The 24,123-nt window shown below is 44.5% G+C and overlaps 3 protein-coding genes across 4 annotated transcripts in view; all 3 read right to left on the bottom strand.

The window, feature by feature from the left end:
• LOC125149223 (disintegrin and metalloproteinase domain-containing protein 1a-like) lies at positions 1-3,518 on the bottom strand. The gene has a single exon (XM_047828059.1). It carries the CDS (start codon positions 3,181-3,183, stop codon positions 613-615), a length of 2,571 nt encoding a protein of 856 aa, XP_047684015.1. The 5' UTR covers positions 3,184-3,518; the 3' UTR covers positions 1-612.
• A 2,325-nt stretch (positions 3,519-5,843) lies between these two features.
• LOC125149185 (disintegrin and metalloproteinase domain-containing protein 1-like) lies at positions 5,844-9,344 on the bottom strand. Its single transcript, XM_047827987.1, has one exon. The coding sequence runs from the start codon at positions 8,981-8,983 to the stop codon at positions 6,410-6,412; it is 2,574 nt and encodes an 857-aa protein (XP_047683943.1). The 5' UTR covers positions 8,984-9,344; the 3' UTR covers positions 5,844-6,409.
• Positions 9,345-12,939: 3,595 nt separating this feature from the next.
• MAPKAPK5 (MAPK activated protein kinase 5) overlaps positions 12,940-24,123 on the bottom strand; it is a 42,353-nt gene continuing 31,169 nt past the window's right edge. Inside the window, exons 8-14 of one of the 2 annotated variants that reach the window (XM_047827371.1) lie at positions 23,176-23,256; positions 20,391-20,578; positions 17,955-18,075; positions 15,203-15,333; positions 14,820-14,941; positions 13,652-13,756; positions 12,940-13,320 (exon numbers count right to left, since the gene is read on the bottom strand). In XM_047827371.1, coding sequence (XP_047683327.1) covers positions 13,226-13,320; positions 13,652-13,756; positions 14,820-14,941; positions 15,203-15,333; positions 17,955-18,075; positions 20,391-20,578; positions 23,176-23,256 — 843 coding nt within the window. In that variant the 3' untranslated portion in view covers positions 12,940-13,225. The remainder of the gene's footprint in view (positions 13,321-13,651; positions 13,757-14,819; positions 14,942-15,202; positions 15,334-17,954; positions 18,076-20,390; positions 20,579-23,175; positions 23,257-24,123) is intronic. The other variant, XM_047827372.1, reaches the window with a different exon arrangement.

Raw genomic sequence — 24,123 nt, 5'->3', positions numbered from 1 at the left:
CTCTGGCCCATTTACCCCAACCAGAGTAATCATCCTGAATTAATGGAGCTCTTTCAAGAAACTGCAAAACTAAAGGACATCCAGGTTATAGGCCATATAAAGCCTAAAGTGATGTGTTGTTTGAACACATATATTTACTTACTTACTAATTTAAAATCGTTTCATTTCATGAATAAACTTCACAGGGCAAATTAGAACAATGAACATATAAACAACTTTCTAACATAATGTGTAGTTTTAAGTGGGGTGAAAAAGCCTGGGACTGCAATATGTATAAGCATAAATAATGCTGTACACCCAGTAAAATAGGTGGAAGATTATATCCATAAAAGACAGATTACTCAGAAACTGGACCTACTAAGGCAATATATTTATCTGAATATTTCATGAGAAAAGTTTAATTTAAATCCTTCATAAAATGTGAAAATGAAAATTTGAAATATTTTTGTAAGTGATTTTACATATGCATAGATAACCAGTGACGATGTTGAAGAAGAAAAGTCCTCCTCGCACAGTTTACCTTTCCACAGGCTGTAGACTTCCTGTCAGGGCCTGCAGCCGTCAGTGTAAACTTCATGCTTGCTCCACTGAGCCTCTATTCCACCTAATGATTCAGCTATTTGATATATTGGCCTTCTTCCTGTCACTACTCATTTTTCCCCCTGGTTCTTCCTCTAATCTGCCTACTTCTGTTTCTGGTACAGTTTCTTGAGTTTCTTCTAGAACCTTTTGTTGGCACTGTGATCTCTCCTTTCCAGCCCCAATAATGGCACCAATAATCAGACTTAAAAATACTATTAAAAGAAATAAGGCGAATAAGTACACCATCCTGGAAAGGCCTTTGCTTTCATCTTCATTCTCACAACCTCTGCCAGAATTACTACGAGAAACACTGTGACTTTTGCTTTCATCTTCACTTAGATTTCCATCATGTGGCTTTCCAGGAGGGCCACTGTCCACACTACCCCCATTTCCTGCAGCTTTGCAGTCAGGGGGTGCATAGCCAGCCTCACAATGACAGTGCCTTAAATTGTTGCAGACTCCTCTCCCATTACACATTTCATTAGGTTCACAGTCGTAATGGAGCACGGCATGATCAATGCAGGAGTAATTCATGCAGACTTTGTGTGGGGCACAAAGAGTGCCGTTGTGCACCTCTCCATCATCGGGGATGTCAGTCATGTTATAGGCATCCATGCTCCAGCACCAGTCATCTTTGTGAGGTACCTGGATCAGAGTATGGTGGGGTTTGATTGCTGGTATCCGTCTAATATTTGTACATATAAGTTTCCCACAAAATATATGATCATCAGAGCAACTAACATACTTTGTCCTAGACGAGGCCCACAAGCCACAGTTCCCAAACCGGTCTCCTTTGGTGTTCATGGAGATATAACAGTGTTCTGGGGCAGACCTTGCAGGGGACCCATATATATCCACACATTGATGATCAGGGTTCTTACACCGGCCGCCAAAACAATAGTGAATTCTGTCACACAATGTGCCATCTTGCTTATAGCGGTCTATGGGGCATTCTCCGGAGGTACCACCACAATATTCAGGGAGGTCACACTCTCCAAGAGCAGGACGACACATGAATCCCTTATGTCTCAACTGGCAATCAGAACAGCATAGTCCATCACTACACTGTGCATGCTCCTTCAGCCTACATGTTTGGTCACAGCACCGGTGATCACCACAGTCAGGTCCGCAGTCACACTCCTCATTGTCCTCCAACACACCATTTCCACACTCTGCATTCCTACGCAGGCGATGTTGGGGCCGAGGCTTGTTAAATAGGCAGCCTCCTTTGTGTTCCCGGAGGAACTGGTAGAAGTAATCAGAGCTGCAGTTGCTGAAGCCACCTTCTTTGGTGATATTTTCACGCATGAGGCACAAGCGTTTATCTCTACAAGCGCAGGCCGAGTGGTCGTGCCGAATACCCAAGTTGTGCCCAAGCTCATGGGCCATGAGCGCTGCAAACAGGAGGACGTCTTCATGATGGAAGGACTCAACGGCTGCCGCAAAGCCACTTGAACAGGCACCACTGAGAAATGCCTGTCCCACGTCTCCTTCAGGACGATGTCCGACGATTATGTGGGCAACATCGTGCTTCACGCGACGGGAGAGCTTCTCCTGTCTCCAGCTGTTGAAATTCCCGAGTGTAACTTGCAAGTCCGCCGGGACTTCTATGAGGTCCCCCTCGGTCCAAATCTCCATTCCCGCCAGCACCACCTCTGTGTTTATCCCCCTGGTGAAGCTGTTGGCCAGAGCGGTGATGTCCATGACCCTCTGGACTGTCTCACTGACGTCACTGCCCCACATTTGGAACCGCTGGTTGTTGACCACGACAAACATCTCCACGTACTTGGTGTGTGACCAAAAGGAGGACGGTGCCTGTGGACTGTGAGGCTTCCTGCTCCCCTGCTGCCGGCTGGCAGGCGCCACTTGGCTGCCGTTGGAAGTGACCCCACAGGAGACTCGAGCTTGGTGTGCCATCGTGTACAACACATGTTCAGAGCGTTTCGAAGTGTCCTTGGGCTTAATGCCATAGGGTTTCCCCTCCTTAATCAGGATGCCCCTGAGGCCTGAACAGGTGTTGAGAGAAACAAAAGAACCCGGGACTCCTTCTATGTAGCCTTCATAGTGACAGTCATGTGAGATAAAAGGCATTTCTTGCCCTAGGACGCCACCGTGGTAGCTGAAGACTGGAAAGTTCTTCACAAAACAGTCTGTCTTCGCCTTCAGGTGAATCGTCCATTTCTGGCCCTGCATTAAGAGCATATAGGATGCCTTTTCCACTGGGTCTTCCCTTCCCTTGACTGTCAGGCTCTTGGGGATGACTGTTTCATAAGAAGAGTAATATACAGATCCCAGGTCACAGTACAAGGTTGGCAGGAAAATCAGCGCCAACACTAGCATGATCCCCAACCTGACACACGGAGGTCCTCGCACCACTAGTGCCCACCTCGAGCCCTTCATTTGGGGAGCCCGAGTCAGAAGCGCTCTGCCAGCCTCATGTGTAACCACTTGGTATTTCTGTAGAGAAGACAAGGAGGAGGCAGAGTGTCTCACAGAGGCTGCCACTGGCATGGCCATTGTGAATCGGTTGATGGTGTGCGGCCTGTGTCCATTAGCAGCAGCTCTCCCTGACACGCCGACCCTCACATGGGAGTCTGGCATTATGGAGTCAAGGCATTAGCTCCAGATCTATGCTGGCTGTAGGAAGGGTGGCTGGCTCCTTCCTACTTCTGAGAGGCACAGCCTCTGGCTGTGTCCTTTCCAGTCTCTCTGATCTCTCTGTAATCCTTCAGATAGTGTCCTTTCTCTGTGACTTCCTTCCACAGCATCAGCTTCGGTGCTCCATGGCTACGGTCCTTTTGACACCATGGAGTGATGTAATCACAAAGGGCTGTGAACTCTAAAATGCAAGACCATCCCTTGAGAGTGGAAACAAAACCTGCATGCCTCCTTCAACTGTGCCACACGGAACGCCCCGCCCCCACCCCTCCTGTTGTCCGTTGCTTGACTAACTCCAAGTGTTCCAGACCAGGGGCCTTAGACATCTTTGGTGGGCACCCTCTGTTGCTCACTTCCCCTCTTCTAAACCTCTTGCTCTGTAACACATGGACATGATAACTCAGAGTGTCCTTTATCCCTCAGTGAGGCATTATAGTGACATGCACATTTCCCAGGCCAGTCTGTTCTCTAAGGCAAATGGAGTGGTGGCCCTGTGCCGCAGGATAGACCCAAGTGGGCTGGCGACCCATGGGGCACGAGTCAATACGCCTATGTTTTAACATCTTCAAAGCTCGGTTCCTCAAGTTCTGTTTATGACACTGTCCAAAAGTGTGTATGGGAGAGGCCAACAGAGCAGCCTCCTCTTATGTGCGAGTGTGAGTATCATGGGCATGTCAGTGGGTGAGTCCAGGCCCACACCCTTCTCAGGATGGCCCTGACATATGGCATGATGCTAAGGTTATACCCGCTGTGAACTAAGTATCGTAAAAGTCTCCCGTGTTAGAATGTGGCCTCTACATGTCCAGTGACCACTTCTGTTTGTTCACCTTTATACCCTCATGTCTAGAAGAGTGCTTGTCCAAGAGTAGATGAACAAGAAATTATTTAGTGAGTGAATAAATGACTCCCAGGTATGGGTGCTGTGATTGAGGTCTCATCTGTTGCATGTTATTCGTTTGTACTTGCTGAACACCTGCCCTGAATGGCTGAAAGTGTCTTCAGGAAAACTCACAACCATGCTGACTAATGGCACATTTGTGATCTCAATGTGTACCTCTTCCTACATTTCACCGGTCAGGTCACCCTAATTTCTTCTTGCCTCACATTTCACTGAGAAAATGGAAGCAATCGAAAGGGAACTTCCACATGTAGAAGCCAGGCGAGCCCACCTGTACCTAGATTTTCCTCCTACTGTAGTGGATAAATTGTCCATGCTCTGAGGCCAGTCCCTCTGTTTGTATACTTGAGAAGCTAGCAAAAATATGTGATGCTTTTTACCTTTTATCATAGTCCCCATCACATGTGCAGTTAGGAATGTCATCCCTGCTGTTCTCCACTGAAGTGCTTTTCAGCAGAAATCCTCCACATCTTTTTCAAAAGTCTCTAACCACAAGTTTACATGTGGGGGCCTTCATTTACCCAGTCTGCCCTTGTTCCCAAAGCTCTCAGCTCACTACTAATTAATGGTACATTTTCACCGCAAATCCTGATCTGTCATAAAACACTCTGAGATTCGGTTACCAGCAAATCTCATGACCTAGAATCTTACATACCTGAAGTCGTGATTTTGAATTTCCCCCTGACGTTTAGTTTTGTTCCACCAAAAGTAATTAATGTAAGCTTCTAAAAAGCAGAAATCAGGTCTTATCCTTCCTTTGTCTGCTCTTTCCCGCTCACGTAGGTCAAGCAGTTAGAAGAGGGACTCAGCAAAAGTGTCGGCAGGGACTGATGCTCAGGAACTTCCCTGAGGCTCAGAACGCTAGACCTGTAGCAGCAACACTGCACCTGCGCAAGGTTTTGGCCAGTGCCATCCATAGAAGTTACCCTCCTATTTTAAGGTTGGTTCTGGCTAAGTCCTTCACTTGGTCAACATTTACTGAGCACCTACAATGAGCTGAGACCTCAAGCTGAGTAGGATATGAACCTGCCACTCCAGGAGGTCAGGATGTAATGGGGTAAAGGCACTTTTCATCAGTAATGACCACACAACGTGGTAGGTTCGTGACAGCAATCAGCATCCATCCCGTAAAGGTTTTGTTTCGTTAGAGTCACTGAGGAAGAAGCCATGTTCTGGGCAATTGAGGACATACCGATTGTTTTTCTGGTCACTTTTTTTACTGAAGGAAAGGTTCACGAAGCAGGGGGGAATGTAGATTCCGTCGTACCTGAGGCAGGACACAGGTTCCACCTGAACTCTTTGATGTTTGTGTCCTCATGTAGCAGATGGAGGTCTCAGAGTGTAGATGGGAAGATAAAATTAAGGCAACGAATGTTAAGTGTTTCACACAGTGTCTCGCACAGTAGTATTATTGTTATGTGCTTTGTGCTCTCTCTACAAATATCTACCAAATTAATGTGTTGTTACAGGTATTTTGAAGATTTGTAGATAAAATATCAGCCTTATAGAAATTAATAAATCCGGAATATTAACAAATATTCAAATGTGAATTCCACACCACTGTGCACATGTCCCCTGGCCTCAGTTGCCTATTCCTGCCCCATTCACCCAGACCCTTGAATCAGATGCAGCCCCACCAGAGAGCCTTAATATAAAAAAGCCCATTACTAGGGTGCATGGAGTCTGAAGCGATGCTTCATCCAAAAATTGCCATTTATTTATTTTAAATTACCTCTATTTCATGAATAGAAACTTCATGGCAATAAGAGTACTCAAAAGATAATGTTCCTAAATAATGCATTGATGTGACTGGGTGAATAATCCAGGGACAGTCATGACATAGGTACTGATAATACACTGTGTCAAACAATGTAGATGGAAGATGGTATTGCCCTGAAAAATAACTTTAGTTCAGATATTGACCCAAACACAATACATGACATTGATACCAATGATCCATGAGAAGAGCTTAAGTAAAATTGTTTCGTGAAATGAGAAGAAGCAAAACTGCAGGATATTTTGTATATGAGTTCTTATATCAACGTGTAACCAAAGTACTACAAGCAGTATTGAAATCTGGGTTCCCTCCTCCCAGGTTACTGTTTCTCTAGACCCTGTAGTCCAGTTAGAGCCACTGGAGCTCTCAATTCTCACTTCATCTTTGTCTCTATGAGCCTCTCATTCCCACTCAGTGCTTGAGGTATTTGATGTATTTGACTTCTTCCTCCACTATTCTGCCTTTGGTTATTCCTGTCCTTCACCTGCTACCTCTTATGGTGCAGGCTCTCCTGGGGCTTCTGGTGGTGGAAGCTCCGGATGTGGGGCCTCTGGCGGTGGGACTTCCTGTGGTTGGGGGGTCTCCTCTGGTGGGGAAGCCTTCTCTAGTGGGGGGTCTTCCCGTGGAGCCTCCTCTGGACCCTTCTCTTCAGTATTTGTGGGTTGCTTTTGTAAGGGCTGTGTTATCTCTTGGTCCACAGTAGTCTCTGTGATCTCTGAGATCTCCTCTGAGGAGCCTCCTGTCGTCTCTAGTGACTCAGTTCTAGCCCTAAGGGTAATGAAAAGTATTAAAATGAACAGTAATACTAGAAGAAATCCGGGGAGTATGAAAATTATGCTGCCAAGAGCCCTCATTTGAGTCTTACGTTTAGTAGGACTGCCACTTCCTCCTGCACTTAGATTTTCATCAGTGGATTGTCCGGGGGGACCACTGTCCACGCTACCCCCATTTCCTGCAGCTTTGCAGTCAGGGGGTGCATAGCCAGCCTCACAATGACAGTGCCTTAAATTGTTGCAGACTCCTCTCCCATTACACATTTCATTAGGTTCACAGTCGTAATGGAGCACGGCATGATCAATGCAGGAGTAATTCATGCAGACTTTGTGTGGGGCACAAAGAGTGCCGTTGTGCACCTCTCCATCATCGGGGATGTCAGTCATGTTATAGGCATCCATGCTCCAGCACCAGTCATCTTTGTGAGGTACCTGGATCAGAGTATGGTGGGGTTTGATTGCTGGTATCCGTCTAATATTTGTACATATAAGTTTCCCACAAAATATATGATCATCAGAGCAACTAACATACTTTGTCCTAGACGAGGCCCACAAGCCACAGTTCCCAAACCGGTCTCCTTTGGTGTTCATGGAGATATAACAGTGTTCTGGGGCAGACCTTGCAGGGGACCCATATATATCCACACATTGATGATCAGGGTTCTTACACCGGCCGCCAAAACAATAGTGAATTCTGTCACACAATGTGCCATCTTGCTTATAGCGGTCTATGGGGCATTCTCCGGAGGTACCACCACAATATTCAGGGAGGTCACACTCTCCAAGAGCAGGACGACACATGAATCCCTTATGTCTCAACTGGCAATCAGAACAGCATAGTCCATCACTACACTGTGCATGCTCCTTCAGCCTACATGTTTGGTCACAGCACCGGTGATCACCACAGTCAGGTCCGCAGTCACACTCCTCATTGTCCTCCAACACACCATTTCCACACTCTGCATTCCTACGCAGGCGATGTTGGGGCCGAGGCTTGTTAAATAGGCAGCCTCCTTTGTGTTCCCGGAGGAACTGGTAGAAGTAATCAGAGCTGCAGTTGCTGAAGCCACCTTCTTTGGTGATATTTTCACGCATGAGGCACAAGCGTTTATCTCTACAAGCGCAGGCCGAGTGGTCGTGCCGAATACCCAAGTTGTGCCCAAGCTCATGGGCCATGAGCGCTGCAAACAGGAGGACGTCTTCATGATGGAAGGACTCAACGGCTGCCGCAAAGCCACTTGAACAGGCACCACTGAGAAATGCCTGTCCCACGTCTCCTTCAGGACGATGTCCGACGATCATGTGGGCAACATCGTGCTTCACGCGACGGGAGAGCTTCTCCTGTCTCCAGCTGTTGAAATTCCCGAGTGTAACTTGCAAGTCCGCCGGGACTTCTATGAGGTCCCCCTCGGTCCAAATCTCCATTCCCACCAGCACCACCTCTGTGTTTATCCCCCTGGTGAAGCTGTTGGCCAGAGCGGTGATGTCCATGACCCTCTGGACTGTCTCACTGACGTCACTGCCCCACATTTGGAACCGCTGGTTGTTGACCACGACAAACATCTCCACGTACTTGGTGTGTGACCAAAAGGAGGACGGTGCCTGTGGACTGTGAGGCTTCCTGCTCCCCTGCTGCCGGCTGGCAGGCGCCACTTGGCTGCCGTTGGAAGTGACCCCACAGGAGACTCGAGCTTGGTGTGCCATCGTGTACAACACATGTTCAGAGCGTTTCGAAGTGTCCTTGGGCTTAATGCCATAGGGTTTCCCCTCCTTAATCAGGATGCCCCTGAGGCCTGAACAGGTGTTGAGAGAAACAAAAGAACCCGGGACTCCTTCTATGTAGCCTTCATAGTAACAGTCATGTGAGATGAAAGGCATTTCTTGCCCCAGGATGCCACCGTGGTAGCTGAAGACTGGAAAGTCCTTCACAAAACAGTCTCTCTTCGCCTTCAGGTGAATCATCCATTTCTGGCCCTGCATTAAGAGCATATAGGATGTGTCTTTCACTGGGGTGTTCCTTTCCTGAACAGTCAGCCGCCTGGGGATGACTATTTTGTAGGACGTGTAATATACAGATCCCAGGTCACAGTACATGCTTGGCAGGAAAATCACCAACAGCAGCACAATCCCCAATCTGACACACGAGGGTTCTGGCACTTGCCCCAGCCTCAATTTCCTCTTCTGCTGAGCCCAAATCTGAAACTTTACCTTACCCTCTTTCGAGGCTCCTTGGTTTTTCCATGATGACAGTATAGAGGCAGGATGTCTCAAAGAGGCTGCCACTGAAACAGCCATTGTGAATCAGTTGGCACTGCAGGGCTTCCGTCCTACAGCAGCAGCTCTGCCTAGCATGTTGAGCCTCAGAGACTCAAGTATCAGCCCCAGATCTGGGCTGGCTCCCTTAGGGATGGCTGCTGTCCAGCTCTTGGGTTACAGACTTAGGGACTGTATTTCTACTTGCTCTTGGCCTTTTCTAGTTCCCTTACCATATGACTTCCTTCCAACAGCAGTAGCTTTAATGTTCCTTGGGTAAGTTCCCTTTGTCCTCACAGAGAGATGCCATGTGGGCAGACTGTAATGATCCAGCCAGTACTATAACTCAGGCAAATTATCCTTATTCTCAACCCAGGCCACACTACTCCTGATATCCGTTAATCTGTTCATTCTTTGAAATCCAACATTCTGGCAGGAGGTTGGGGGGAGGGGACAGGGATCCTTTGGGGATCTCTGAACAGGACAAAGTTCTCTGTTGCCCATGCCTCCCGTCCCCATTTCTGTAGCATTCAGGATACTGTTTCGCAGCCCAAGCCTCCTTTGTCAGCCTTTGTTCATTACACATTCAGTTTAGACATTTTATATCTGCATATAAACATATTTTTTCTGCTATGAAGTTTTCCTAATGCACATATTAAGTGACAAATGAAATGAACTCAGTTTTACCATGGAAATATGTAAGTGAGGAGGATCAACATTCAGTTCCTCCCAACAGACCCAACACAAAAAGAAACTAAGTAGGTATCTAGTTACCATTTCACCAATAAAAACTGGAGTCTGTAAGAATTTTTTTGAAGATTTCTTCACTCTTTTCACTAAAATTGAACTGTACTGTCTGTGTAAGTCTTTGGATTTGGTTTTGTGTCCAATTCCTGGGGTATTTTGCAGTACAAAATCAAAAGGGAGAAAAAGCACTATCTATCCACATTCTTTGCATAGTTATTCTCCTGTGCATTCTAAGATGAACTAAAATAAGACCATACATATTTTATCTTGCATAGAAATAATTTTATATCAAGTCAAACGTTTACAATATAAAACCCTTGAAGTAAGGGTTATGACTACAACTAACACTCAACAATGGAGATATGCCCTATCTAGTTCAAAAAGGAATGGTTCGGTACCACAAGATCTCAGATGTGAGCAGGAGAGCAGGTCACCTCAATTGTATTTAATTCCTAATACAGATGATAAAATTTATCATTAGCACTGGCATCATTAGCATCTAGCAAATATTAAGAAATTTATAGCAAATAAGGTAAGATGATTTTTAGCTAGATTTCTTCTTTTATTTTATATAAGAAAGCCTCTTCAAATTATATAATTTGGAAATTAATACAAACTTAAGGTATTTCCCTGTATTTTAACCAAACATGTAGGACAAATTGAGTCATTTTGTGGGATAAAAGAACCAAATTAATAATAAAAGAACACTACTACTTTTTAAATAGAAATATAATTAAAGCTAACTGTATCCAAGTTTTCAGTTTTTAAATTGAAACACATTTTCTTTAATACATACACATATACGTGTTCACAAACAAGGTCTGATTTAGATCATTTGAGTTCTTTAACCAATAATCCCTTCAATTTGTTCTTTCTCACATGAATACAACAAACTCTTCTTAAAAAGTTATCTAGAGAAAAAAATTTTTTCACTTGTTAAGTAGGCTCTATGCCCAATGTGGGGCTTGAACTCATCACACAAGATCAAGAGTGGCACACTCCACTGATGAGCCAGCCAGGTGCCCCTAAAAAGCGTACCCATTTCTAGCTTTAAAAAGCTAAAAAGCTATCCTCCTATGTTTCAGACAGGTATCTGACAGGTATTTTCCTATGCTTATACACTTAACTGGAAAGATAACACAAATTGTTTTACATCAAGCAGATTTATAACTATGTTAAAGTCTATAGGCATTTGAGTGGTAAGTAATGGTTTTGGTTAAACAGAGGGTTAGCAAATCATGTGGGAAAACTGGAGACTCTAACCTCCTGCCTACAAGAACTGTTCTTACAATGTGAACTGCCTGCAGGTAGAGGCATTTAGAGGTAGGAAGAGACGAAGCTGATTTTGTTTCACATCCAGTTACATGTGAAATTTGCTTTATTAGGAAACCTGACTGGCATACCAAAACAGAATTTGTTACTGGCCTACAAACCCCACAAACGAAATTCCACTTTGAAGACCACAAACAGTGCTGCGTCCTTTGGGAACTACTGTTCTGTCAGGAGTCCAAAATAAGACCCACTTTTGCATTACAACAGCTAGACTGTCCTCCAGGGTATTCACCAGCTTCCAGCATGGAGCTCTCTCATGTGGGCATATGTGGACGCAGCGCTTCTTTTGGGGGCCAGATTAATTCGGCCCGGTGTGACTAAAATGTGGGCAACTGTTACTTAGAGTAAAAGGAAGCACTATTGTGGATGTCCTTTTAGATCATGCCTAAAATTCACCACATGCTAAAGGAAAAAAAAAATCATCCAGAGCCTTTGGAAGGTACCCTAATAACAAATCGAGAAATTAATGGTAGACTGGGCATACCAGTATTTACTCTGAAAAAAAAGAGTAACAAAGTTAACTATGGCCATCCTTCCTCCAACCAATACCTCTGCCCTGAGAAAAACAACAGGTGAACATTCATTCTGTTCTTCTAGAAATAAGTGCAGCATTTTTCCTGATTGCAGTAAGCGATTTGTAAGACTGCATTTCACTAAAAAAACAGTAACTTAATTCAACCCTTAATTCAACTCTCAGCTAAATCTTCTGGTCAATAAATAAGAAAACATTTTGTTTTTCTCTGCTAACTCTTTGATTTTGCCGTATTTAAAAGCACTGAATTCTCCTTACAGGGTATCCATTTACAACAGTTATTAGTCACCTAAGATTAGGGAGCCTTACCGTTAAAAGTATCTATTACCCAATATGACAAGGTAATCCTTATAAGATGCTTTGTGTTTTTATCATGTATTTCCAGTCAGTCCCATACATGTGATGCATACTAACCAAATGTCATCCTGAGGACATGCTCAGCAAAGTGGACAAATCATAAGAAAAGAAGTGAGCTCTGTGAGGTCAATTTTGATCAAAGAGAATGTGACAGGACATAAGTGAAGAATTGCACCTGCGACCATCTTCCTCTGCTCTATGAATTGGAGTTTGCCTGTTAGCCCTTCTATTTACCAACACAGGCACCCGCCAAAAACTGCCAAACACACAAACAAATAACGGTTTGTTATGGAAGCTCGTGTGCACAACAGAAAACTAAAAAAGCATCCAGCCTTGTTTTCCATTCAAACAGTTGATCTCTGGCCGAAAACCACCCTTCCTGAAAATGAAGGGCACTTGAACGAAATAAGACGTAGCCTGGGGATGCCAACACGAAGCGCAGGCTGAAATATCAGAGAGTAAAAGGGCAGCTTTAGAAGAAAAAACTGGACCATTTTAGATGCTAATCCAGTAGTCTAGTTTACATGATATGTAACTTTCTCAGAAAAATTATCTGATAAAAAGGGCCAGGAGAACAGAAAAACGGAAGCAGCAGCAACAGAGCTTGGTGAGGCCTGTGGGGAAGGGAAGAGGACTGAGCAGGACCTTAGAGGAGCAGAATGAAGCTCTGGTTCTACATGAAAAGAATAAACTCGAAATCTTGTTAGACGTAAGAAACCTCCCATACCTTTGAAAAGACCTGACCCCAAAAAAGAGAGAAATGTTACCACTTTTCTCTAAGGAATTAGGGACAAGAGAAATGAGGCCTCAGCTCCTTGCCTCTTCTATCATGGGAGTTGGCATCCTGTGGGTTCCAGCAGGCAGTCTGCAATATGGATCCACAAAAATTTGTTTGGCACCAGAGCTAATCTACCGATGGTGCAGAAAGCAAATACACAGGGTGAGTGAGACCAGATTCCACAGTACTTGATTCAAATGTTTACTGAACAGACAGGTCAGTATCGTCGGCCCTTTGTCTATCACTGACAAGTGGTTTTTGTATACTTTATTACAAATAAAACAATCTTGTTGACAATACCATCTATCATCTTACAAACATATGAGAAAACAGTCCTAGAGTAATAGTATATCTCTAGGAACTGAGCTTTTCTTACAAACAAATGAACTATACTATGAGTAAGTTCTGTATTTAAATCTATACAGCGTCTTTAAGTAATGTGGAAATGAAATTATGATTTATTAATTTACATAAAAATTACTTTATACATTAAAGAATAATTTTTCAAATTGTTAAAAAAAAAAGTCTGAAGCCGTCATTATTGGGATTCATGGGACATGGTTTGTTCTTCTATCACTTGCTTCACAATTTCTGCCAGTTTTAGTCGATCCACTTTATCTGTGAATCCACGACCTGAAATGCACAAAAAAAAAAGGTCAGTCTCCAAATGTTTGGAGTGAGATTGTTAACAGGGATCCAGTAAGGTACCCAAGGGGTGTGAGACTGGGGCTCTGCAGTGTGGAATCTGCAGCACAAAGTTCATCTGAACTCTGGAAAGCAAGTGAGAGGGCTGGACGTCCATGCCTGCAGTTAAGCAGGACTAACCCCATACCAGAGTACTCCACTCACTTTCTAGCCTCACTTCCCCTCAAAACAGCCCCAGCTCAGCCCCCAGACATCCTCCATGTTTCACACGTAATGACTTCTCCGCGTTCATGGAGAAAGGGAGAAGTAAGTTTCCTACCATTCCAACTGAAGCTTTGCAGAGTATCTCTTAGGAGTTTGCATTCCCGGTTATACTTCCAAGCCTCCTGCATTACTTCATTCAGCTTTTCATCTTCATTCTCTCCTATTAATAAAGATGAAGAAGAAGTTGCGTTTTCCTGTGGCATCACGGGATGTGAAGTGTCAGAGACGGAAGGACATGATGTCCAGCTTGTTGAGAAGTGGTGAGTTAAAGTTAAGGGGCAAACTTTCACAGACACTGTTGTTACTACTAGTCCCTACCTTATATGGAGGCCACTTCTGGGCTCTGAACTCTTATTCTGAGAGCCTCACACAACTCCTCTCGTGGCCCCAGGGTCTTAGCACTGGGGTATGGGAAACAGGCAGAGTCAGACTCTGCTGCTGAGCAAGAATACCTGGTTAACCTAAGAGACCAAACGACGAAGGGAGAGCAAGGCTGAGGGGACCACCTCTTTGTCCTAGGCTCATTTCTTACTTTGGAAGCCGCGGTACACGCTGGGAGTTCTCTTAAAACCCAAGAAATCTAGATGGTTTTCTGGTCTACTACTTGAAGCCTCTCATTCATCTGCTGAGGAGAGTCCATGACACCCCAGTGAGTGTATTAAAAGAAAGCTGTCACTCAAAAGGAGACATGCACGAGTCACACTCTGCCCATGATACAAGTAGCAGCAGGGGTCACTTCTGAACTTGGGAGGTATTCTCTTTATATCCACAAGTTAATGACGGCCTTGTACTCTAAAGGCTCCGGAAACGTTCCTGACCTTCACAAGCTGATCCTGACCCTGTCCCCATTTTCCGTTCTCCATCTTCTATCCTGTGCCCTCGTTAACAAACTAAGAAAACACAAAACTGCATGCTGCACCAGACGCGGGCAATTATACGTCAACTAGCAGTTTCACAGAAAACCAAAAGAGGGACGAAACTTACCACCTTTCTGAGTTCCCACTGCCTTCTCTTTTTAGTGGGCACAGATTTATACATATATAAAATTACATAATAATTTATATAAATTTATAATTTAAATAATTTATATAATTATTTTCTTACAACACAAAGATGAAACAGACAGCCTCAAATTAAACCACTCCTTCTGTCATGTGCATGTGAGCACGTGCACACACACACACTCACACTCACACACACGGAACATTGGTAAATGGCGTGACCTTTACCAGCCTGGGGGAGAATACACTGAGCAATCACATCTCGGAGCTTTTCCAAGGCAACATTTGAATCCTCGGCTCCATTTTCACGGTCGTGGATATAAACACCGTCCTTTGGCTTGGTGCTTTAAAAGTTTGGGAGAGAGGTAATAACAAGGTGAAACCTCAAAAACCAACTCTCCACAGCTGTTTACTCTAAAGATAAGGCAGCACATTTTTCAGATAAATGATTAACTACAGAGTGTCTCCACCTCCTCATGCTATTTCACAAGCCATCCTTTCCACCCTCTTAAGAGGTAGAAAAAGGGCAGACCCCTGGCTGACCTCTCCCAATCCTGCACTCAGGCACACCAACCATGGAGAATCCACAAAATAAGCTTAGTTACCCGAGTAATTTCCTTTTTCTCAGAATGGGGTTGTTCACAGAGTGCAGGGGTTTGAGGCTGACTTTCAGATCCTGGATTCTCATGTTGGCCAACTGTTCTGCATGAGCCTGCTGGATTCCTGCAACCACCGCCTGAATGTAAACACTGTCATCAGTTTTCACACTCACTTCAGGGCACCTAAAGAGCCAATCTAAGAGAGTAGGAAGGAGAAGCTCAAAGAACTAAGAAGGTAGTTTCACTGTTATGCTGGCAGTATACAAATTTTGATAAGCCAGAGCATTCTTCCCCACGGATTGGCAAGCCCAGGGAATACCAGGCAAACCAAGGGCCATACAACAGCTAGCTCTTCTTCCCTGCGTGTGGACAGAAATGCAAGTAAGAAGTGCTAACAAGACTTATGTCACAGTCACGGGCAAGAGCAAGTGTAAAGAGAGGCATTCGTGGCCATTAGGGGAAAGGCTGGTAAGCTGCTGCCTGAGAAGTCTCCTGTAGTGGCATGTATTCACTGCCCCCACAGTGTAGACAATCATTTCAGCCCTGATGGCTCAGAACCCCAACTACTTCATACGATAAGCATGGTAGATCATCAGAAACTGATCTATAAGCCAATTAATTTACAATGAGAAATAACTGTCAATGGAGTCTAGAACTTTTGAAGTCTGTGTCTTTGTGACCAGTGCCGGCTCCTACTATGGGCAGACCAATTAAGGAAGATAAATAATCAGCAGAAAGCTTTCTAAGAACAAGATGATCCCATGTTTATATTTTTAAACAGGCCAAACTGTGAGTGTGTGCGTGTCTCCACAAAATAAGATCAGTAAGGATACATTAAGCCATAGATTACCTCATCTCTGAAGGGTGAGACTGAGGCCAGGGGAATGAAAAGGAATTTATGCTTTTTATTTTATATTTACTATTTGAATTTCAACAATAAAATTTGATAGTTTTAAAAAGTAGTTCCCTGTTAAGCATGCAATTATATCAGGCAGAGTTTGAACTCATTTAAGGGAACTATAATAGCTGGCCTTGGCTAAACTCCACTGGATCCTCACATCACCCTTATCAGTGATGGCCCAATCAAAAAGATGAGAATAGCTCAAGGTTGTCAGCTCAGACTCCATCTCCTAGGCAGGGCTTAGATGGACACTATCCAACATCTATATATGTGGCCATTTTTCTGCACTTCAGAGTTAGCCAACCTACATCATGACCCCATTATTTCTTCAAAAATGGGAATATATGGTCTGTCACCTTGCAGTTCCATCTTAGAGGCCTAGGGGCCACTCTTTCTCATTAAGAAGATTCTGCATATCCATATTTGGCTTCATTATACACTAAGTCTAAAGTAACTCCAGAAAGCAATCTTATTTCTTCAATCCCAAGATCTTGAGGAAAGTCACACTATAACCCCCATGTGCCAATTTAAATTATCTCAGGATTTTGGACTGATCAAACCAATTCTGGACCACTGGGCATATTTAAACCAGGAGGACAACGACACAAAATCAGATATGGCAAAGAACTCTGTTCTTTCCAGCCCTTTCTTTCCCATACTCCACCAAAACTAAGGGAAGACTGAAAATTTTTTTCCTATTATTCCCTTACCCTTTCTCATACTTCAACCCCGTGCCTTCTAAGTGGGTAAAACTCCCGTCTGCATCACTGCCTTTACCTCTCAACTACACTATAGTCCCACACAACACATCTCATTCATTTACATGTCCGTCTAAACAGTATCTAAAATCTAAGAGACTTGCCTTGACCTAAACCAGCTTTGTTCCTGATTTCCCTCTATTTGTCAATGGTATCACTAGGTATGACATCCATTGTCCCCTTAATATCTACTAAGTCATCAAAAACTATAGAAATTTGTCTTAGAAAATATTGAGTCTATTCATATGTCTCTACTTCTCTGCTCCTAGAGTTGCCCCTCAGCTTGCAGATGACTGCAGAAGTCTTAGGTTGGCAAGGCTGCAAGTCTGGCTGACCATCCCTAAATACCTTTCCTGTGGCAAATATCTTCCCCCAAATTTACAAAGGCCCCTCAGTTATGCGCTACTAAGACTTAAGCTCCTCTGTGCACTTTCAAAGCCTGGCCCTCCCACAGATGTCTCCCGGACTTCCCATTAATAAGCTAGGTGATTTTTCCCACTCAGGCACTTCGGTCTGTAATTGTTTGCTCCTGGTGTTCCCCACACTTGGGCACTTATGCTATCTGCTCATATTCTTTGAGGCAGCTCATGGCTAAACCCATGAACCGGTTAAAAACTGCCATGCAGTAATTAAAATATGGGAGGGTTGCCTTCTCTTTGGGAACTCTTCCCTAGTTACACCCCTTCAAAGATGTTCTCTTTTTCTGAATTCCCACAGCATTCACAGAAAATGTAGCATGCAAAGCTCTGATGTCTGAAATGTTCCCTCCCTGTTTCAGGTAAATTGGTCTTTCCAACCAGTCTTGTTTAAACCCCTCAGGGGAAGGGAGGGTGTCTCACAGTACTATGTGCCCCTCAACCCCACAGCACAAATATGAAGGATTTGGGTTTTCCTTTGGTGTGTATTCACTGGGCCCTGATCTGGTCTTTTATGCAAAGAAGCTTTTATTTCAGATCCTGACTTTGAGGAAAGCAGGGACACCTCTCTGGTAAAGACTGAGTTCTCTGTATTGCTCCGCTTTGAGCCCTCGCTGAACTTTGTCCCAGCATTCCTTCTCAACAAAGCCTTTTTGGTGAACAAAGTAAGCATCATTCAAAACCTTATCCATCATCAGTTGAGCAGAGGGTAGCACATTATCCAAGGCCTCTGTCGAGTTGAGCCATGGGTGGTCCAACACGCCCTCGATGGTGAGTCTTTCCTCTGGTTTGACCTTTAAGAGCCTGTGGAGAAAAGGCCAACAGGGTGCTGTGCATAGTTGCTTCCAGAAGGCCAGGAAGTTCCTGGGTCTGGTTCTTACCAGCTCCAGCTTCTGACTTTTTTTTTTTTTTTTTTTTTTGAGACAGAGAGAGACAGAGACAGACAGAGCATGAACGGGGGAGGGGCAGAGAGAGAGGGAGACACAGAATTGGAAGCAGGCTCCAGGCTCTGAGCCATCAGCCCAGAGCCCAACGCGGGGCTCGAACTCACGGACCGTGAGATCGTGACCTGAGCTGAAGTCGGACGCTTAACTGACTGAGCCACCCAGGCGCCCCCAGCTTCTGACTTTCTACAAACTCCTACAAGCTTAGGCTTTCCATCTGCAGGAAGGGGTGGGGTTCTAGTCCCTAGCCACTAGTTGTGAGGGCACTGTTGTCCTTTGCTAGTCCTTTCTATACTAGACAGAGTGAGATAAAAAAGACAGGAAAAGGCTTAATCCAGTGATACTTCAGACTGAGTTCTAGGTTCAATAAGCCCACATACAGCTTATAGTTCCTGAGACTTGAATCTCCACGTTCATGTTTTTTATGACAGCAGGCTCCAATTTCCAAATGGGACTCAAAGTGCTCTTTTGGCTGATAGTGGCTACAAAGAGGGTCATTCAGTAATGAAAATCCAGGTTGCTACTTGTGATAAAACTGACAGATGTAACCATATGAACCCTTTATTCCAAAAACATTCAAAAGCTAAAAATTTAGAGTTTCTGAGAGGGGAAGGCATTTCCTCCTAAGCTGAATGTATTGCTATGTACCATCTGCATTTTGATCGTACTTCTTTACATCTTGTCTGTTCATGCTGATGCAATTCTTAGCTCACTTCAGCATGTGTCCTAGGCTTTTTACAGCCCCTCCTTCCAACTACATATCCTCCCACTATAAATGTCAGAGTCAGGACAACACGTGCACTTGCTCTTTCAGGTTCTCTGCAACCTCTGGGTCATTCTGAACAAACAGCTTCAGATTCTAAAGAAAGGATTATTTAGAAAAGAATCCAAGGGGCACCTGGGTGGCTCAGTCAGTTAAGCATCCGACTCTTAATTTCAGCTCAGGTCATGTATGATCTCACGGTTTGTGGGTGTGAGCCCCACATCAGGCTCTGCATTGACAGTGCGGAGCCTGCTAGGGATTTTTCTCTCCCCCTTACTCCGCCCCTTCCCCCGCCTCAAAAAAAAACAAACAAACATAGGGAAAAGAAAGAAAAGAAAAGAAAAGAAAAGAAAAGAAAAGAAAAAAAAAGAAAAAGGAAGAAAAGAATCCCGAAGCTGAAAGAAGATAATCAATGTCACTCTAGGGACAGGAAATATATTCTACAGAACTGACAAAGAACCACTTAGAGGATACTGATGTTTTGGTTAAGGAGCTGAGAATACAGTGTGGAAAAAGCATGGGAAGACAAATGATGCTGTAAACATTGCCTCTGCCCTCCGCCCTCCTAAGAAGTTTTACTTACAGATTTTAGAAACTAGTCCCTCTTTATATACATAGATCCTTAACCAGTGGGATAAGCTCACTTTTGAAAGGGAGTAATCTCCACAGAGAAATGGCTGTGGTGTCAGGAGACAGCTCCTGGGGACTGCCCCGTTAATGCCTATCTTCATCGCATTACAGATGAAGAAACTGAAACCAAAAGAGGGAAAATTGCTCAGTGAACACAAAGCAGTAGGAATGCTGGAAGAGTGCCCAAATCCCAGGCAACTGGGCCTCCCACACAGGCGGGCAGGAAAGGCAAATACACCTCAAATTTAGGTCTGACTTCTTACCTAGTCCTTCAGCTACCAAAGGACTCTGTCAACTCTCCCTCACCCACTCACTAGGACTAAATCTTCTAAATCTATCTCAGCAGTGGGGAGTCTAGAGGCCTACACAATCAGCCGCATACCCCCAGCAGCCAAAGAATGAAAAGCCAAAGTGTCATTGTCATCTTAGCCCCTGAGTTCAGTTCCTGATGCCACGTCTTTTCCACGTGACTGGCTAACATGCAGGAAGGGCACACCACAGGGCTTACCACTTAAGGTCCTAAATTAATGTTCACAGAGACAGTAGCTACCGAGGGACCTGGGTTCACATCCCTGAGGACAAATTCTAAGAACGCAGCAGGTGGGAGCAAAGCTCCATTTTCATCAAGGTGGAAATGCAGAGCTCTCATCTCAGACCGCAGGGATGAGAATTCTATGATGTGCAAACAGGAAGGAACATGCCTGGGAAACCAATGACTTTTCCCTTGTGCTCCACCACCTTAGGCCTCCTTGGCCTCCCCACCCTGCAGCATGGGGACTCACTTCCTCACAACATCTTTGGCCATCTCCGAGATCTGGCTCCACTCTTCTTCTGGGAACTCAAAACTGCCTGTCATGATCTTTCTCCGCATATCCTTTGGGATAGTCCGGCTGTGGTGTTTGGAGTAAAAAGGAGGGTATCCACATAACATCACGTAGATAATCACCCCTAGGGACCACAGGTCACAGCTCTGAAAGGAAAAAGAAAATAGTCACTTATGAGCAGAGGTACAGCCCCAAAATAAAGCCCCCAGGACCAGCCCAGAGACAGCCCCTAAAATACACAGGCTGCTATCTCCAAAAATCACTTAACAGAGAATGGAAAAGTTTCAGGAAGTCTTAAGGGAACTAACCTTTCTCTCCATATGTTTTATATGCCACCACTGCTACATATATACACACCAGCACACAAGGCCAGTCTAGGGTGAAATAAACAGTCAATTTTATTCTCATTGCTCAGGCCCAAGCTACTAGCTGAGCCTTGGGTACAGGTGTACGACACTTCATCTCCAGCTACAGACGTAACAGATATAAACCAGCTGGTTGGGAAACATGTGCTAGGTCAACCTGGGCAAGGTTGAGGGTACAGGAACCAAGTAGCTAGGACACAGGCAGGTTGACCATATAATATAGCACAAGTCATTTCATCAAAACCCAAAGCAGTTTGACACAGATCAGAAAGAGACAGTAGAGGAAGAACAGGAGGTCTAAAAGCATTCCTTTGATGACTCATTGCACCCATGCGCCAGACCATACACCATTCTTGGGGAAGATCTTTGGAAAGAAAGAAAATTGCCACGAACTACTTTGTCTGTAGGTGTTAAGGTGCCTTCATGGGCAATAGTCACAACATGATCATTAATAAAACACTCCTAATTTAGTTAAATGCAGCTCTACCTGCCTCAGAACCTGGCTCCTCAGAGGCTCCAATTCAAGCCTGTCTTGAATTGCAGGACAAAAGCAGTGTCTGCCTGAGAGAGGCAGCCCAGGGAGCCTGCCACTGAGGCCACATGCTCTCGCCATACCACAGCTGCGTCCTGCTGAGAAAAGCTTGGAAAATGGGGTGTCTCAGGTACTCCCACCCATGTTTTGGCATCATACTAATGGGTATTCGTAGATGGCATGACCCATGCTATAGAACATAATTAAAAAATTATAGAAGTGAAAGGAATCTTAAAAATAATTCAAATCCCTCCCTTTCCACATGAGGAAACTGATACTACTTTTTAAAATTGAGGTTGATAGGGCGCCTGGGTGGCTCAGTTGGTTAAGCGTCCGACTTCAGCTCAGATCACGATCTCATGGTCCGTGAGTTCGAGCACCACGTCGGGCTCTGGGCTGATGGCTCAGAGCCTGGAGCCTGCTTCCCATTCTGTGTCTCCCTCTCTCTCTGCCCCACCCCCGTTCATGCTCTGTCTCTCTCTGTCTCAAAAATAAATAAACGTTAAAAAAAATAAAATAAAATAAAATTGAGGTTGATATGTTTAACTTCTAAAAATTTAATTGTATCTTATTATATATTTTTGTGAAAATATTATTTGCAAATGTAGCATTCAGTGTTCATTTAGTTGCCAATATAAAGATTATCTCTAGACGAACTTATATACACGTTCAAAAGCAATGTTTATTATTCAAAAGCTGTTTATTATTTCAACATGCTACTCATGTACAGTGCATCATTTTTATGAATCCCATGCTAATTCATGAGCACCACAGGGTTTACAAAATGGAACAGGAAAAGAAGAAAAAAATAGCACCAGAAAATAATATATCACACAAGAATTCACTGCATTCATGCCGAGATTTTAGCAAGTGGATCAATGTCATCTGAGTGCTTCTACCCCTCACTTCCTGCCTGCATTAAGAAGCAGGAAGCAGTTTCTGAGTCTGATGCCGTAATCAGCACAGCCCTCAAACCGTCACCCCATAAGAGCAGAGCTGCCTGTGGTTTTGAGTCTGTAAGACCAAGATGTGGAGCAGTAATTACTTGGGGACTGACGAGTGTTAATCATGAAAGTAAATGTTCAGGGTTCTGGTTACACTGTGCCAGTGACAGTGCGAAGCACAGGGTCATGAGTGGCAGAGGTCCCTGTGTGTTCTTTCATACGTATGTCTATGTGTACATGTGTGCAGACACTATAGGAATACGTGGCACCCTCTAAGGTGTGGGACTCAAGAAGAGCTGGCCTACTGCCTTTTTACCACACCCAAGTCCTTCTCTGTCATCTACATTCAGCCATGAGTCCCCAAGCAGCATCATTTTTTTTTCTGATCTACTCAGTGACTCCAGGACCTGTTTTAAAAGGCCCTAATATTCTTGTGCTTTAGAGCAGAGATCCTGATGCCTAGACTACATACTGAGAACTGTGATAGTACCAGGAACACATGCTGTGTGTCACAGACACTGTTCTAAGTTCAGTATTTTGGGGTAAGAAAGAATGGCCATAGAACATCCTCAGAAACAGCCTCCACCTCAAAAAAGCAAGACAACCATGTCTTTTAAATGTGGTCAGTGGACAATACAGTTACCCAAATAAATAACCTACAGGCAACCATCGCCCTTGGTTCCTGCTGCAAAACCTCAATTGCTGAGAACCTTATTTCATATTTCATCAGACAAAAACTTGAATTCCAAGTACTCTTCTGCATGTGTGGGTGCTGCCAGCTTTTGGGGCAGGAATATTATTAAGGGATAAGAATGGAATTAGCCACATTCCCAAAGAGCCACAAACACCTCACAGAAGAGGGGCTACACCTGAGGGGTGAAGGCAAGTATCTCTTCCCCTACCTTGTTGTAAGTGTAGGGTGTTGGTGAGGTAGGTATGATGCCAGATTTCTCCTTCTGATGCCTTCTCTGCGCCTCCAGTACCTGTCAGAGTCAGACCAAAGGGGACAATTTATTGAAAACCACAGCAACGACCTACAACTTGAGAAAGAATGCTGGAAGGCTGAAGAGGGTAGACACTGGCGGTCAATAATTAAAAACAACAACAACAACAACAACAACAACAACAACTTCTGTAAAACACAAACTGTCAAAAACCTTTTACCCCTCTTACAACCGACAATTTATCAGTATTTGCCTAGGTCAAGGACATGAAGATCAAGTCCTTAAAAGAGACTGAACTCTTCTTCCTGCCCATCAAGGCATCTGAGATCATGTATTTTTCCTGGAGACACAGACATTCCCTTATGCCTGTATAAAAGCAGACCAGCGCTGGCCAGTGGATCAGGTTTGAGGTACTTGTTGCCATCAAGGACTATAGCAGTCATGTAGGTCTGGGTGTTAAGTGTTCCAAAGAGGTAACCATGGGGCCATCATCCTGGCCAAGCTCTCCATTGTCCTGGGCAGGGAGACCCCTGGGGGAACAATACTGGCACACCCCACAGATTACTTGAAAGTGACAGGATGATGCAACTCTGTGCTGGTCTGCTTCCCTTGCACACCCAGACCCCCATGCCCATGAAGCTGCTGATGGCAGATGTTGATGACAGCTGCCACACCTCGGCCAGGGGCTGCAATGTCACCTGGGGCAACTTGGCCAAAGCAATCTTCGATGTCATCTCCAAGATCTATAGCTGCCTTCCCCCTGACACTCTGGAAAGAGACTGTGTTCACCAAGGCTCCCTGTCAGGAATTCACTGACCATCTTGACCACATCAGAGAGTCTCCATGCAGAGAACTCAGGCTCCAGCTATGGTCACCACACAGTGTTCTTACACAAGAGAAATAAAG

Source organism: Prionailurus viverrinus, chromosome D3 (assembly GCF_022837055.1).
Source record: "Prionailurus viverrinus isolate Anna chromosome D3, UM_Priviv_1.0, whole genome shotgun sequence".
Taxonomy (NCBI): domain Eukaryota; kingdom Metazoa; phylum Chordata; class Mammalia; order Carnivora; family Felidae; genus Prionailurus; species Prionailurus viverrinus.
This window is presented reverse-complemented; position numbering and strand designations above follow the sequence as displayed.

What these genes read in the sequence shown, in the direction of transcription:
- LOC125149223 (XM_047828059.1), bottom strand. Translation starts at nt 3,183, where the DNA reads ATGCCAGACTCCCATGTGAGGGTCGGCGTGTCAGGGAGAGCTGCTGCT.
- LOC125149185 (XM_047827987.1), bottom strand. Translation starts at nt 8,983, where the DNA reads ATGGCTGTTTCAGTGGCAGCCTCTTTGAGACATCCTGCCTCTATACTG.